The 17,558-nt window shown below is 38.4% G+C and overlaps 1 protein-coding gene across 5 annotated transcripts in view; it reads right to left on the minus strand.

The window, feature by feature from the left end:
- Nucleotides 1-283: 283 nt before the first annotated feature.
- kiaa0586 (KIAA0586 ortholog) overlaps nt 284-17,558 on the minus strand; it is a 45,981-nt gene continuing 28,706 nt past the window's right edge. Inside the window, exons 8-27 of one of the 5 annotated variants that reach the window (XM_055005640.1) lie at nt 16,457-16,535; nt 15,222-16,303; nt 14,834-14,906; nt 14,158-14,328; nt 13,868-14,069; nt 13,598-13,792; nt 13,123-13,235; nt 12,574-12,726; nt 11,757-11,941; nt 11,124-11,248; nt 10,806-10,972; nt 10,575-10,728; nt 8,814-8,958; nt 8,492-8,745; nt 8,296-8,348; nt 7,365-7,469; nt 6,637-6,769; nt 5,508-5,638; nt 5,392-5,422; nt 284-613 (exon numbers count right to left, since the gene is read on the minus strand). In XM_055005640.1, coding sequence (XP_054861615.1) covers nt 498-613; nt 5,392-5,422; nt 5,508-5,638; nt 6,637-6,769; nt 7,365-7,469; nt 8,296-8,348; nt 8,492-8,745; nt 8,814-8,958; nt 10,575-10,728; nt 10,806-10,972; nt 11,124-11,248; nt 11,757-11,941; nt 12,574-12,726; nt 13,123-13,235; nt 13,598-13,792; nt 13,868-14,069; nt 14,158-14,328; nt 14,834-14,906; nt 15,222-16,303; nt 16,457-16,535 — 3,667 coding nt within the window. In that variant the 3' untranslated portion in view covers nt 284-497. Of the gene's footprint in view, nt 614-5,391; nt 5,423-5,507; nt 5,639-6,636; nt 6,770-7,364; nt 7,470-8,295; nt 8,349-8,491; nt 8,746-8,813; nt 8,959-10,574; nt 10,729-10,805; nt 10,973-11,123; nt 11,249-11,756; nt 11,942-12,573; nt 12,727-13,122; nt 13,236-13,597; nt 13,793-13,867; nt 14,070-14,157; nt 14,329-14,833; nt 14,907-15,221; nt 16,307-16,456; nt 16,614-17,558 lie in introns of all 5 variants that reach the window. The other 4 variants (XM_035941103.2, XM_023294590.3, XM_023294589.3 and 1 more) reach the window with 4 other exon arrangements.

Consider the following 17,558-nt stretch of genomic DNA (forward strand, 5'->3'; position numbering starts at 1 on the left):
AACTAAAAATAGACACAAAACAACCGCAAATAGAGAAAAATTAAATGGAAAGAGACATTAAAACCTACAAAAACAGATAAAATAGCTTAAAAAATGGCACAAAATGACCATAAATGGAGACAAAAAGGGCAAAAAGAGAAACAAAAACACAAAAGACACAAAATGACCACAAAAGACACAAAAAATAACCACAAGAGACACAAACAACCACAGACAGACGTTGAAATCAACAAAAACACAGAAAATAAAGAAAAAAAGGCATAAAATCACCACAAAGACACAATTTTCATTAAAACAAATAAATGTACTTTATCTATTTATAGTGTTATAATTAAAGTACAGCTAAAAAAATGTTTATTGGTTCATAAAGTTCTAAAAACATGAATGAATCAGGAAATAAACTGTAAATCTGAGAGATTATTTATCAGTTGATCTCTTCATAAATCATTATTGAGGATCAGCAGCGTTTTAACTGATAAACTTTATTTACTTTTCTTCTAGAAAACGTCGCTGGATGAATCTGAAGCTCCGCTGATCGACTCGTCGGGTCTGAACGACTCCAGCTGAACCTCCAACTTCCTGCTTCTTCCTCTATCATCAACTTCCTGTTTACCTGAGAAACAAACAAACAAACAACCTTCAGGCTCCAGCAGCTTTTACTTATGATCTGAACTAATCTGGACACATTTTAAAACTCTGGGAAACATTTTGGAGCTTTTCTGGACAAAAGTTGAGTCTTTTTGGACACATTTTCACTTCATTTTCTGCCTGTTATTTAGATTTTTTTTTTTTTTTTTTTACAATTTTGGACAAATTATGGTCATTTAAGACACATTTTTTGTCACTTTGCACAGATTTTTTGATACATTTTGGCGAAAGTTTGGTCATTTTGGTAAAATTTTGAATGATATGGAAGATGTGAGTTATTAAGGAAACTTTTGAGTCATTCTGGACATAATGTAAAGCATTTTAGATCATTTTTGATACATATTGGACAGATTTATTCATTTTGGGAAAATTTTGAATAATTTTGGGAACTTTTTGAGTCATTTGGGCAAAATTTGAGTAATTTTGGATTAATTTTGATTGATTTACGTCAGGTTTGAAGTCATCTTTGACATACTGTAAGAAACTTTGTCATCTGAACCAATTTTGGGTCATTTTGGGAACTTTTTGAGTAATTTTTTACAAATTCTGAGTCATTTTTTTTTTAAATTTGGGGAACTTTTACAGCCATATTTGACAAATTTAGAGTCTTTTGGGGAATTTTTTGAGTCATTTTGACAGATTTTGGATCATTTTAGACTAATTCTGAATAATTTTGAGTCCAAAATGTTATTAGTTATGAAAAAGCTACTTTAATTTCAAGCCTATCATTCAGATTTGTTGCCATTTTGGAAAAATTCTTGTCATTTGCAACACACTTTTAGTCATTTTGCACATATTTCAAGGTATTTTTTTGACAATTTTGATTTGTTCTGGACAGATTTAGGTCATTTTGGGAACTTTTTGACTCAACTAGAAAAATTTGGAGTAATTTTTGGATCTCTTTGAGTCAGTCTGGACAAAATTTGAGTCATTTTATGCAGTTTTTGAGAAATTGTGGACACATTTTGATTGATTTCAGCCCAGTTTCAAGTCATTCTGGATATATTCTATGGTATTTTGGATAAATTTGGGGTCATTTTGGGAACGTTGTGAGTCATTTTGGGGACTTTTTTAAAAAAAAATCATTTGGACAAATTTTGAGTAATTTTTGACAAATTTAGAGTAACTGTGGACACTGTAAGCCACTTTTGAGTCATTTTGGACCAATTTTACATCATTTTAGGGACTTTTTGAGTAATTGTGGACACATTTTGATTGATTTCAGCCAAGTTTCAAGTCACTATTGACATACTGTGAGCCATTTTTGATCATTTTTGAGTCATTACGGATGCTGTTCACTATTTATGGAAAAATCTGAGCGCTTTTGAACAAATTTTGAATAATTTTGGACCAAATTTGAGTCCTTTAATGCAGTTTCTGGATAATTGTGGATGTATTTTGAGTGATTTAAGTAAGTTTCAAGTGATTTTTGACCATTTTTGAGTCATTTTGTAAAGAAAACACCCAGGAGCTGCTGCTCGGAGCTCATAGAGTAAATAAAAAAGAGGCAGAAAATCTTTAAGTGAATAAAAGCTGAAGCATTTCTTTGCAGTGAATCTGGTTGCCATAGAAATGTGCTGGATGTCACCGTCGGCGACCCGGCGTCTGTGCTGATATGTTTACTATCGACTTCATCGGCCAATCAGAGCACGAGTTTACGTACGTCTGACCCTGAGTGTGTGTTGATGTGTGTGTGTTGCTGATGTTGGGTCCTCAGAAGTCCTGTAAACTCCTGGTGTGTGTCCAGCTGAAGGTCTGTCAGTTTTCTGTCTTTAATTAGAGCAGCTCGGTAACCGTGACGACGGCTAACGGAGGGATGTGTTGTTGGTTTGTTGCCGTGGCGACAGCATCAGTGTGAGGCTGTGTGAGGAGGATTCAGACGTTCACACTGACTCCTCTGTCAGAGCCTCGACACTGGATCCTTTCAGGAGACTTCGAACGTTTCCTCAACGAACTGAAGCTCAGTGTTTCTGATTCACGACGAGTTCAAGGACCGTCAGAAAGCAGAAACTCTGAAGATTCTTAGGGTTTTCACAGTTTCTGCCTGATAAAAGTCTTTTAAACCTTCTGCAGGGCCTAAATTCATGTAGAAAGGCTGTTTTTTAGAAATCAGCAGGAAGCTTTGTGCTAAAAGAGACACAGAATAATCACAAAAAGACACAAAAACACAAAGAGACACAAAAAGACCCAAAACACAAAAACTTCCACAAAGAGATGCAAAATGACTGAAAAGACACAAACAATAACCAAAGAGAGACAAAAAAAACACAAATAGCTGCAAATTTAACAAAAAGAGTGGCAAAATGTCCAAAAGACACACAAAATAATCACAAACACAGAAAATGAAGACAAAAAGATGCAAATTGAAAAAAATTAAACAAAAATCACCACAGATGGAAAAAAACTATACCACAAAGAGACACAAAACAACTACAAAAGGACACAAAACCACCACAAAAAGACAAAACAACCACAAACCCGCTCCATGCTTCCATTTCCAGTCTCTTGCTGACTACAAACGTTCTTTATTTTGTGTATGAATCAGTTTTCTGGAGTCTTTTAGTCCAGATTTAGTTTCTCTACATCAGACTGACCCACAGTAACACAACACACACTAACACACACTAACACACACCATCTGTGTTGTTTCAGTAAAGATCTACATCCTGACACTCGAACAAACACTGAGATCCTCGACGCCGATGGATCCTGTTTGGATCCATGAGGACCAGAGGAATGTTTCACTGACGAGCTTAAATCAGGAAACAGTTTAGAGTCTAGAAGAGCTGGTTGGTGTAAAACAATCTGGAACAAAGATACAAAACTAGGAAAAATACTAATGAACCAGGAAGAAACACAACACCACCACAAAAAGATGGAAAACAAAAAAACAAGAAAAGACACAAGACAATGACAAAGAGACACAAAAAGAGATGTAAAGTAACTAAAAAAATGATGTAAAATGACAAAAACACAAAACAGCCACAAAAACATATTAAACCAAAAAAAGACACAAAACAACTAAAACTGATGAAAGAAGACCACAAAAGTATGAAAAATGATTACAAACATATGCAAAATCAATACAAAAACACACAAAACAACAACAGACACACAAAACAATGACAAAGAGATGAAAAATAACACTCAAAACACACACAAAGAGATGCAAAGCAACAAAAAAATTATTTAAAATGACAAAAATATGCACAACTACCACAACATGACATCAAACAACCACAAAAAATACATTAAACAACAAAAAAAGACACAAAGCAACTAAAATTGATGAAAAAAGACCACAAAAAGAGGAAAAACAACTATAAAGTGAAACGAAACAACTAAAAAATGAAGTAAAATGACAAAAAAATGCAAAGTAGCCACAAAACAGTCACAAAACAGACACAAAAAGACTAAACAACTAAAATCACGGAAAAAAAGACCACAAAAACATGAAAAACAACTACAAAACCATGCAAAAATTAATGCAAAACCAAAAAATGACATAAAAAAGACAAAAAACAACTACAAAGCAATGCAAAACAACAATAAAGGCTGCAAAACGACCACAAAAATATACAAAACAACCATGAAGATGACAAAACAACCAAAAATATATACAAAACCACCACAAACAGACACTAATCTGCAGCTTTCTCAGCGTTTTCCATCAGAACTTTGAATATTTTTGTAGCTGTGAGCAATAAAAACACAAATATTTATTATAAATGTTTGTTTTCAGCTTCATCATGTTGTTTATTTATGAATGTAAGCATCCGTTATCTACTTTACTGATGTGTAAACAACAAACATAAGAAGACACACATATAAACAGGGAGAGACGGACTGAGTTTCTCCCAGTAGAAGCAGTAAACAGTCACACAGCGCCCCCTGCTGCTCACTGGCTGCTAATGCTGTTACACGTTATTTCCTTTATCTGTTATGTTTTTATTTTTATAAAGGTCACTTTATTTCTTCTATTTTTTAACTCCTGTTTCCATTTTTAAAATTCATTTCTTGAATATTTGTGTATTTGTATGCTTTTATTTTAGTCTAATTTGATTTTTTTTTTATCGTTTTAAAGCCAAGTTTTTCTTTTTAATATTTTAATCATCTTTATTTTACTTTCTTGTTCTAGTTTATTTTCAGCACCGTGAACTGCATCAAATGGCTTTAAAAACAGTAAAAGAAATAATCATTAATGATGAAATATTTATAAAAAGGCACCACAATACCAGGTTTTTCTATCTCGGTATTTTTACACATTATTTATAGAATAATTCAATATTTTTCATTTTAAGGTAGAGAAGAATTTGTAGAATATCAACATTATTTATGTGTATTATTCATTTATTTTAATTTATTAAAACTGTCCTTTTTAGCTGCTGTAACTAACTTCCCCGCTGTGGCATTAATTATATATACACACATATATGTGTATATATATATATATAAATATATATATATATATATATATATATATATATATATATATATATATATATATATATATATATATATATTTATATAAACTATATATATATATATACATATATATATATAGTTTTATGTCACTGTGCTTTTGACAGTTTATTATTTTTACTTAACTTCATTGAGTTTAACATGAGTTTTATTAATCATTTTTTAATCACATCAGCATTAAATCATCATATTAATTCAATTTATTTGTCTTATTTATTGTGTTTAAACCTCAAACATCATATTTTAGTAAAAGTTTCCTACCTGTTGGTGAGTCGAGCTGTTTGACAACAACCTGTAAACAAACAATTAATTTATTTTACTAACTTATGATAGAAATAATCATCTAAAACCTGCCAACAGGCGAGACTTCTCCACACCTGTGCTGCTGCATTTGTTTCCTCCAGGTGAGGAGGCGGAGTCAGCGACAGGTCAGAGGTCAGCGTTTCCATTGGCTCCAGCCGGTTGCCCACGGCAACCGAGCTCTGATTGGTGGCTTCAAAACCAATGTCTGAAGGAAACAAACATCAGAGTGGAAGAAAGTCGACAGAAATTTGACTGGAGGGAAAATAAAAACTATATAATAATTATGATAAGAAGAAGAAGAAAATAGAGGGTAAAAACCATAAACACAAGGCTAAAAAAATAACAATAGCAATGGTAAATAAATAAAATAAACAAAGAATAAAAGACAAGTAAATGAAAAATGATATAAATATAAAAAAATCTACTAGACAATAAAAAGATAATAATAATAATAATAATAATAATAATAATAATAATAATAATAATAATAATAATAATAATAATAATAATAACAGTAATAATAATTTTATTCATATATCATCTTTTTAAAGAAGACGTGGAATAAAAGAAAATACAGGGCAAAATCATAAACACAAGGCTAAAAAATAATAACAGAAACTAAACAAAAATTAATATTTGAATTAGTAAACAAATAAAGAATAAAATATAATAAAATAAACTGAAAAAAATCCAAAATAAAATCTTGGACAATAAGAATAGATAATAATAACAATAATAATTAAAACTTTAATTATTATATTACATAGCATAGTTTAAAGAATAAGTGGAAAAAAGAAAATATAGGGTAAAAACACAAGGCTAAAAATAATAATAGTAATAGTAACTGAATAAAATAAATAAAGAATAAAAGACAAAAATTCTATGAGAAAATAAAAATATATAATAATATTATTAATAATAATGGAAGACAAACGCTGGCTGAGTTACCAAAATAAAAGCATGAGGGACAAACACTGGCTGAGTTACCAAAATAAAAGCATGAGGGACAAACACAGATGTAGTTACCAAAATAAAAGCATGAGGGACAAACACTGAGTTACCAAAATAAAAGCATGAGGGACAAACACTGAGTTACCAAAATAAAAGCATGAGGGACAAACACTGATTGAGTTACCAAAATAAAAGCATGAAGGACAAACACTGACTGAGTTACCAAAATAAAAGCATGAGGGACAGTCGTACCTGCAGCCTGACTGATCTGTCCAGGTGAGGACGTCTGACTCTGCCAGCTGGGATTTGTAGTCCTGTGAGGTTTTGTAGGCCGTTCGTCTCTCACCTCCCCGACACTCACCTCCTCCTCCTTCCCCCAGGAGTCCTGAGGTCAGAGGTCACAGAGTGCATTTTAAAAGGTAAAATTAATAATTATTACTTCAATTAACAATTAATTTCTGGATGAATCAATTAGTTTCATGGAAAAAGTATTTTAAAAAATGTGGACATCTTCTTTGTCCAAAAATATTCAGTTTACTGTCATAGATGAGAAAAGAAACCAGAAAATATTCACACTGAAGAAGCTGAAATCACAGAATTTACATTATTTTTTATTCAATAATTGCTCAAATCAATTGATTTATTACTGTACATCTAATGCGTTTGTGTATTTAAATCCTTTGAAGCCCAGAAACACTGAGCTTCACATATCCACCAAATAAACAGAAATAAAATTTTAAAAAAGTAAAAGTGACATGAATAAAAAACACATTAATTAAGTATAATTAGAGTTTTTTGATAAATACTATGTTAAAAACAAACAAGAAACATCTCAAATTTCCAGCTGTTTCTGTCAACAGTGAAACATTTCCTCAATATGATGCTGATATTTTGGATTAAACTTCAGTCCGAGGTGAGCATCTCCCTGATAAACCAGTTTATTATTATTAGGAGTAGTATTTTTATTATTGTTATCTAACCCCTGGCTGAGGTCTTTCTCCTCTGGAAGTGACTCGTTCCTCCATCCTGTTGATCAGCAGCAGGTCCTGACCTCTGATCTGACCTTCACTGGGGGGGTCCAGGTCCTGCAGGAGACATTTAATGTTCTTTTAATGATTTTACAGTAAAGCAGCATGGAAATGTTTAGTTTTCCTACAGTGAAGAACAAACCTGAACACATCAGAAGTGAGAAATAACACACAGAGATTATTACTGAGTTTCCCTTGTGTGTCTTGAAGCTTTAACTCTGTTGTCAGTTTGTTAATTAAATTCATTAAAACATCACCTGGATGTTTTCTGGTTAACAGGTGAGTAACAAGTTACCTGCTGGAATTTATTCCTTCTGAGTGAATCGTCTTAGAAATCAACAATAAGCAAAGCAACTGCATACATAAAACCCTCACATAAACCCACGAAATGATCATAAAGAGACAACAACGGCTACAAAAGACAAAACAACCAAAAAACATACACGGAATTACCAATCAGAGACACAAAATGAGCAATAAGGGACAAAAAATGTATACAAATGACATAAAACAAAAACAAAGACACAAAATTAAAACAAATAGACACAAAAATTACGATGGAAAGACAAAATAACCACAAAAAGACCTAGAATCACCACAAAAAGACACAAAACCACAACAAAAAAACACAAAACCATCACAAAAAGACTTAAAACAATAACAAATACACACAAAACAACCAGAAAAAGACCCAAAATTACCACAGACACACAAAACAACCACAAAGACAGAATACTACCACAAAGACACAAAACAACCACATAAAGACACAAAACAACCACAAAGAGACACAAAACAACCACAAAACGGCAAAAAGCTACAACAAAAAGACACAAAATCACAACAAAAAGACATAAAACCACCATTATTCGTGCTTCCTCACCATCTCCTGCAGCTCCTGCAGAGAACTGGAGAAACTATCGACGGCTTCTTCCTCTGAAAGACAAACACGACAAGACGATGAGTTTCAGAAAACATAGAGATCTGAAGTTTTCTACATGGAGTCTGGAGCACAAATATACAGTAAATATACAGTATATTCACTAGATTAATAATGATGATGATGATGATGAAGGTACCCGTCATGGCTGCCAGCTGGTTGAGGCTGATCAGCATCTCTCCCTCTGAGATGTGTCTCAGTGCTGCTTCTGTTCCTGCTGTCACCGTACTGGTGCTGGAACTGGAAATAGAACTGGAGCTGCTGGACTCTGAGCCGCCGGAGGGGGAGGCAGGTTCTGGTTCTGGAGGGGGAGACGGGGAGCGAGCAGTGGAGAGGGAGGGAGGAGGAAGAGGGGAGGAGAGGGGAGGCTCCTCCTCTGCCACCGACATCAACCTGCAGGAGGAGAAACAGTTTAATATGAAACATATTCACCGTGTTTAAATGAAGGTCTGAGTTCGTACAGCTGCTGTTTGGGGGAATCCAGATGTTCCTCTGGTCTCTCCTCGTCCAATGGCAGCTCAGCGTCTCCCCAGGTGAGAGGAGGCGGGGCCTGAACAGCTGCTGGACTTCCTGGCTCCGGGCTGGGAGGGGGCGTGGCTACAGGCTCTGAGGTCATAATTAGTCACAGAGAGAAACAGAATGTAATCAGATTACATAATTCTGCATTTAAGTCAATAAGAATGAAACAATTTAGGACAAGTTAGTGAATTAAACTCTGAAAACATAAACAAGTTGCTGCTGATGCTAACTCTACTGATAATTATGCTAATACCAGTTTTACTACTAAGGCCACCGTACTGCTGCTACTACTATACTGAAACTACTGCTAACAGTGCTATTGCTGCTCCTGTTAATGCTACAATGCTATTGTTTACAGCTAATGTTGCTAATGCTACAATCTGTACTGAAACCATTGCTAAAACTACTGCTGCTAACTTTACTTAAACACATTAACACCAGTGTTTGCAGCTAACATTGATAATGCTCCAATCTCAACATGAAACTACTGCCAACACTCCTGCTAAACTGCTCCCGCTAATGCTACTAATAACAGTGGTGTTTACAACTACTGTTGCTAATACTACAATCTACACTGAAACTACTGCTAACACTGCTAGTGTTGCTCCCGCTAATGGTGCTAACACTATTGCTAACAGCTAATGTTGCTAATGCTACAATCTGTAGTGACACTGCTGTTAACATTCCTACTGCTACTTCTGCTAATGTTGCTAATAACACTGGTGTTAGCAGCTACTGTTGCCAATGCTACAGTCTATCCTGAAATTCCTGCCAACAGTGCTATTGCTACTCCTGCTATTGCAACTAACACGACTGCTTACAGCTAATGTTGCTGTTGCTACAATCTGTATTGAAACTACTGCCAACACTCCTGCTAACACTGTTCCTGCCAATGCTGCTAACAACACTATTATTTACAGCTACTGCTGCTAATGCTGCAATCTAAACTCATACTACTTCCAACACTCCTGCTAAAACTACTGCTAACACTGCAAATACTACTAATAACACTGGTGCTTACAGCTAATGTTACTAATACTGCAATCTATACTGAAACGCCTTCTAATGCTTCAAATAACACTGGTGTTTAGAGCTAATGTTGCTAATGCTACAAGTAATACTGGTGTTTACAGCTGATGTTGCTAATGCTATAAATAATACTGGTGTTTAGAGCTAATGTTGCTAATGCTACAAGTAATACTGGTGTTTAGAGCTGATGTTGCTAATGCTATAAATAACACTAGTGTTTAGAGCTAATGTTGCCAATGCTACAAATAATACTGGTGTTTAGAGCTAATGTTGCTTATGCTACAAATGATACTTGTGTTTAGAGCTAATGTTGCTAATGCTACAAGTAATACTGGTGTTTAGAGCTAATGTTGCTAATGCTACAAATAATACTGGTGTTTAGAGCTAATGTTGCTAATGCTACAATCTAAACTGAAACTCCTGCTAACAATGCTATTGCTAATACTACTAATAACATTGGTGTTTACAGCTAATGTTGCTAATACTACTAATAACACTGGTGTTGAGCGCTACTGTTGCTAATGCTACAGTTTATACTGAAACTCCTGCTAAGAGTGCTACTGCTAATACTACTAATAACACTGGTGTTTACAGCTAATGTTGCTAATACTACTAATAACACAATCTAAACTATTGCCAGCACTTCTGCTAACACTGCTACTGCTGCATCTAACCTGGCACTGTGATTGGCTGAGGAGACTCCCGGTTCAGAGGGCTGGTTGGTTCTGATGGAGGAGGCGTGGTCACAGGTCCGGTCTCCCTACTGGGCTGGGTCGGACTGGGAGGTGGTGTCGGTACTGGAGTGAGGACCAGTGGAGCCAGTTTAACCTGGAACAGAGGCAGAAGTTAGCGATGAATTCAGCTGAAGGATGAAGATTGAGACTCTGTGAGGAGAGTTTCTGTACCTGCTGCTGTTCTGCTGTTCCTGGTCCTGGTCCAGTTTCTCTCTGACCCAGCATCAGGCCAACGGTCTCAGTCAGAACCTCGTTAACCAGCTGCCTGATTAAATCTGAATCCACCGACGTGTTGGAGTCGACGAAAAGCTGCAAACCTCCTCCTCCTGCTGCCTCCACTGGAGATACACAAGATAGAAGAAGAGGAGGTGAAGGAGGAGGGAGAGAAGGAGGGGAGGAGGTGAAGGAGGAGAGAAGGAGGTAAAGGAGAGAAGGAGGTAAAGAAGGAGGTGAAGAAGGAGGTGTGTAACGAGGTCAGTCCGTCCTCACCGATTTCAGAGGTGACGCTTCCCTCCTCAAGCTCTGATTGGTCGGTGTGCTGGTTGTGGGCGGGGTCAGGCTGAGGGGGGCGGTACATGTCAGAGATGATCCTGGACATCAGCTGCTGTTCAACCCTGAACACAAACACAGGACAGATCAGAACGAGAACCAGGACCAGAACCAGTAGAACCAGAACCAAAACCACTAGAACTAGAACCAGTAGAACCAGAACCAGAACCACTAGAACCAGTGGAACTAGAACCAGTGGAACCACAACCAGTAGAACCAGAAACAGAACCAGTGGAACCAGTGGAACAAGAACCAGTAGAACCAGTAGAACCAGAACCACCAGAACCACCAGAACCAGTACAACCAGAACCAGTAGAACCAGAACCACCAGAACCAGTGGAACCAGAACCACCAGAACCAGTAGAGCCAGTAGAGCCAGTAGAACCAGAACCAGTAGAACCAGAACCACAAGAACCAGTGGAACCAGAACCACCAGAACCAGTAGAATCAGTACAACCAGTAGAACCAGAACCAGTAGAACCAGAACCACCAGAACCAGGAGAACCAGGAGAACCAGTAGAGCCTGTAGAACCAGAACCAGTAGATCCAGAACCAGTCTTCCCAGTTCCTCACCATTCCACCAGCCGGGTCTCCAGGGCGTCTCGCTGCTGCTCGATGCCTGGGACGGACACCTGATCCTGGGCAGGGAGGCCAGAGGAGGCCTGGGGAGGGAAGGCTGGACCCTGGTACAGAACCGGAGGAGGAGACGGACCTCCATCCAGCAGAACCTCCTCCTCAGCCTCCACACTCACCTCCTGCTGAGGGGAACCCCAAATATTAATAAAATATCCCCAAATTTGAATAAATATCAAACAAATATCCAAAATATTTATGTAATATTACTAAAAATGTCCGCAAGTGCTTTTAAATATTAATAAATGAATATAAGATTTGAAAAAAATAGTATAATCTCTATAAATATTAAAATCATAGGTTTAAAATTATGACAAATATGAATAAAATGTCAAAAATCTGAATAAATGTACAAATATATTGATAACTTGTCAACAGATGTTTTTATAATGTCCAACATTCAAAAAAAAATTAAAAAACATTAATGTTCAAAATAGACATCAGTTTAACAACTAGTTTTATCTTCTATCTAAACAAACATACTTTTAAAAACACCTTTTGATGATCTGTTATAATTAATACCACTGCAGGATCTGTTTGTTAGTTTACAGCAGATTTTTTAGGAAGTTATGAGGAAATTTTCCAGGAAATTATCAGTAAAATAAACCTGCAGAGCAACTTTTCAGCTTTAAAATCTAGTTCTAGTCGTTTAAATAAAGATGTTGTTCTGTTTGTGTCCAGCAGGAGGAGCAAGAGACTCAATGAGAACAGCCTGGAGATTAACGAGCAGAGGAAGAAGAGGAGGAGGAAGATTTACCTGGATGACATCAGCAACAGACAGGAAGTCAGATCCAGGGAAGACGTTCTCTTCTTCTTTTTCTTCTTCCTCTTCCTCTTCCTCGCTCTTCCTCTCGATGATGTCGACGGTGTTTGATGGAGGAGGAGCTTCGTCTTCATCCAGCTGCTGCTTCTGTCGACACAAAAACATCAGAATTAGAAACAGAGTTTATGACAACATCAGGACTGCAAATTAGAATGAGTGATTTGTGTTCCTGATTATGGATTCATCATTTAGATCACAAAGCACGTGAAAACGATCAATTTTACATCTTTAAATAAACTTTATTGTTCAAAAACGTACACTAAACTATATTAAACTACACTAAGCTAAACTAAACTATCCTCACTTTGATAAATCAGGGTTCTGATGCTTGGTAACGGACGACAGTTACCGTGGTGACGCCATCAAATATAATCACTACGGTAACACCATGGATGTGTGTGTTCAGGTTGTGGCAGTAATGAACTGTAGGGGGCGCTAACACCACTTCTATAGAACCTGATCAGAGCGGAGGATTCAGCTCACCTGTTGCTCAGGTGATCCGTCGTCTATAGCAACCACAGCTGCTTCAGGAGGCGGGGCTGGTGGTGATGATGTCACTGTTCGTGGACGTCTGGAGGAGTCGATCCTTGGACGACCTGAGAGAAGATGGAGGAAGATCTGTCATTTTATTATTAGCAACATGTTTAAATTTAGCTTTTTCACAGATTTTTATTGACGTTATTCATTACTTTATCAATTTTATCTTATTTTATTTAATTGCTTTTGTCAATATTTTGCTTTAACGGCTGTTTATTTATTTGATTATCATTATTATTGATAATTTTTTGCAAACCTCAACCGTCAACGTTCTTTGGTACAAATTTTTTTTCCAATAAAATTTTTATTCAACAAGTATTGATGACCATCTCGGGGTTTCTGGGTAATGGAGTTCACTCGGTTTCCTGTCACAGCAAAGCACAAACAAAATAAACAACAACACGTTCTTTTGTTCACTGACCCAGCGGGATCGCCACGGCAACAGGGAAACTCTCTGCAGGGGTCACGGAGAGGACGGCAGGGTCACCTGAGGTCAGGTGGGAGGAGCTGAAGACATGGCGATGCTGACGTCGTCCAGGTGATAAACTGAGGGGCGGGGCCACATTAAGGGGGGGAGCCAGACTGGTCTGAGTCTTACAGGATTTCAGCTTCACACCTGAGAGACAAATCTGGAATATTTATAATTGTGTTTTACTCGTTTGGAGATTTAAACGTGTTTTTATTTCCCGACCTCGGACACTCTCCACCAGGCGGGGGCGGGGCTTCCTGCCCAGTGGCGAGGCAGGTGAGTTGAGGCGAAGGTATGGACTCTTCTTTAGGGTTCGTCTCTGGCCTTCGTACGGCGCTCTGCCGTACAGACGGTTCAGGTACGACTCTCCACCCACCTGCTGGCTGTCCATCAGTCTACCTGAAGCTGCGTCAGGCTCCGCCCCCTGTTGAGTAAGAATCATTGTGATTGGCTGCTGATGTCTTACTGATCAGATCAATCAAACTAATGGTTGTTAGTAGATCCAGTCTGACCGCTTTGTGTCCAGCTGTCCGTCCTCTGCTTCCTCTACCTGCCATCGGTCTACTTCCTGCTGTTCTGGGCATGCTCAGTGGCTTCCTCTTTCCTGGGTGGGCGGAGCTCTGTGATGTCACAGCAGCGTCTGTGGCTCTGCAGCGGGCGGCGTCTTCTAAAGACATCTCAGCCTGAGGAGGACGAGGAGAAATATGAGATTTAATCTGTTTCTTCCTCTAGTCCTCCAGAGAAGAAGAAGAAAGAAGAGGAAGAAAGAAAGAGACAAGGAAGAAAAAGAGGAAGAAGAAAGGAAGAAGAAGCAGAAGAAGAAAGGAGAAGAAGGAGAGGATGTAGTTGCTGTAGTTGTGTTCAGAGAAAACTGATCTTTATAAACCTGCTGTCATACCAGTGACAGAACACATGGTGGCAGTAGCGCTACATCACTGATTTCTTGAGCTGAATCCTAAAGAAACACGGTGATACTTTTCAAAAAAAGCTATTTTATGCATATCTAGAGCTACAAATAATAGTTTAACAGTTGTGTTCCCTTGTTTAACCTGCCGCCCTTGCTTCAAACTCATGTTTGTTATTGTTCTTTGAGTCAAGTTTTTGTTTGGGTTCACATATTTAGCCAATAAAGCTGATACTGGTTCTGATTCTGGGTCAGATTCTGGGTCTGCAGGTGTTGCAGCTCACCTGGATATCTCTGGTTAAAGTGCTGATACAGGCGTCCACCGTCTTCTTGATCCGAACCTCCTCGGTCCAATCTCTGCAGAGACAAAAACATGTTTTAATCAATGAAAGTGGTGATCAAAGGGATGTTTGTGTGTGTGTTATTTATTAGAAAGCACAATGTTAGTTAGCATCATGTTTTCAAAAATAAATGCTAGCTACCTGTCAGCTGTAAATAGATCTTAGCTACCTGTCAAATATAAATTGTAGCGACATGTTAGGTATATAAATAAGTATTTGCTACCTGTCCGCTATAAATGAGTCTTAGCTATTTGTCAAATAAAAAATTTAGCTACCTGTGAGCTACAAATAAGTATTAGCTACCTGTGGGCTATGAATTAGCATTAGCTACCTGTTAGCAGCCAGAGCTTCCAGCTGGCAGTGTAGCACCTCTCCAGTCTTGGCTCTCAGCAGAGCTTCCAGGTTCTCCTCCAGAACTTTCTTCTGTCTCCGGACCTGACGGAGAACCTGACCAGCCTCCTCCAATGGGGACGGAACCACAGGCTTCCTCTGGACCAGTACAGACTGGAACTGCTCGGACTGGGCTCGATGGGTCTGATGTTGTTTTGGCTGGATTTGATGGAACAGGGGATGGGACTGGTTTTGTTGGGATGTGTGCTGGTGGGACTGGTTTTGGTGGAACTGGGAAGGTTCAGACCGGAAGTGGTGTTCTTGGTAATTTTGGGACTGGTTTTGCTGTGACTGGGATTGTAAGAACTGTGACTGGTTTTGTTGGAAATGGGAAGGTTTGTAGGTAAAGTGGTTGTCTTGGGAACTGGTTTGTTTGGACTGGGACTGGTGTTGATGAGATGAGTTTTGAAGGCACTGGGATAGCTGGGAATGGGACTGGTTGTGTTGGGAATTATTTTGTTGAGATTGATCTTGATGGGATTCAGACTGGTGTTGTTGGGATTGGATTTGTTGGGACTGGTTTTGTTGTGATTGGTTTTGGTTTGACTGGTTTTGATGGCACTGGGATAGCTGGGGCTGAGATTGGTTTTGTTGGGATTTCTCATAATGGAACTGGTTTTGTTGTGATTTCTTTTGTTGGGACTGGTTTTGATGGGACTGAGATGGAATTTGTTGGGACTGTTTCTGTTGGGACTGGTTTTGTTGGGATTTGTTTTGGTTTGATTGGTTTTGATGGTACTGGGATAGCTGTGACTGAGACTGGTTTGATTTCTTATATTGGGACTGGTCTTGTTGGAATTGGATTTGTTGGGACTGGTTTTGATGGGACTGAGATGGGACTTGCTGGGATTGCTTCTGTTGGGATCGGTTTTGTTGAGATTGAGTTTTGGGGGGTTTGTTTTGTTTTGATTGGTTTTGTTGGGTCTGGTTTTGATGGCTCTGGTGTAACCGGGTCAGATGCTGGTTTTGTTGGACCTGGAGGTGGTCCGGTACAGGTCTGGAGGTTTCCAGTGAGTCTTCTGGCTGCTGGACGACAGAAAGTTGTTCACAGTTTACATCAATAAACTCTCAGTACAGACATAGAATCTCTGGAACTTTTTCTTCCCTGAGTTGAGTCTTGTAGGACTCTTATTTTAAATCATATCATAAATGAAGTCTGTTTGACGGTCTACTCACCGTCAGCAGCACCTTCATCTCAGTCTTCAGACGTCCCATCTCCCTCAGCATCTCATTGGCTCTCCTCACCACCTCCTGGCTGTCATTGGATGAAAAATGCAGGTGAGTTCTTTCAGCTGCAGAAACTCTGGAAGCACCTCGAAGATACCACTCGTCCCTGAATATAGAAAAAGACATATATTAGTAGACGCTACAATTTACAGATGCCCCTAAAGGCCTCACATGAACCAGTAGAAGCTGCTAGTCGTCTGTGCACTGAGAAGCTTCTAGACTCCATCAGTTACTGCAGCCTAAGCAGCGAAGAGTCCAAAAATTAGTTTTGAATGAGTGAAATACAGAGTTATAATGACAGATTAACTTAAAACCAGGTGATTTTATCGACATGGATTGTCCAAACAGAGACACACAGACAGGAGAACCAATGATCAATGAAAACGTTGAGTTGTGGCTGATAGATTTTTGGTCAGACCAACATGATATGAAGGCAACACACAGGAACGTAAACCCCGAACACACAAAGCCTCTTATATTGTCATCGCCTACTGTAACCGTAAAACACATTCTCACACTAAAATCGAATGATTTACCTCCTCAGTATTTGCTTTGTGTCTCCATAATGTGAATCTGCAAACAGACGTACGTCCCCACAACATGAGTAACTCCGACACACACACTCAGACGGCAGGAAAAGCCCATTAGCGTCGGCCGTCTGGTGTTTACTGAGTGTGTCTACGGTCTGCTGCCTCTGGAGTCAATCAGAGGACACCATGCAGCGAGAGTTACTCACGTTGTGGGGACATTAGTGTTTACAGCCACATCCGAGCACATCGTCCCCATAAATCAATAAAATTACACACTTAATGAATGGAAGTCAATGTGACGTCCTCTGAGGAGACAGCATGGCAGTGTGTGTGTGTGTGTGTGTGTGTGTGTGTGTGTGTGTGTGTGTGTGGGTGTGTGTGTCTGTGTGTGTGTGTGTGTGTGTGTGTGTGTGTGTGTGTGTGTGTGTGAGGGGTGGGGATAAAATGGCCGCCGCTATCGTCTGCTGCTCTGTCATTTAGCCACTCAGAAATGAAATCGCAAACAGCTGCCTCAGACATCA

This window comes from Amphiprion ocellaris, chromosome 20 (genome assembly GCF_022539595.1).
Source record: "Amphiprion ocellaris isolate individual 3 ecotype Okinawa chromosome 20, ASM2253959v1, whole genome shotgun sequence".
NCBI lineage: Eukaryota > Metazoa > Chordata > Actinopteri > Pomacentridae > Amphiprion > Amphiprion ocellaris.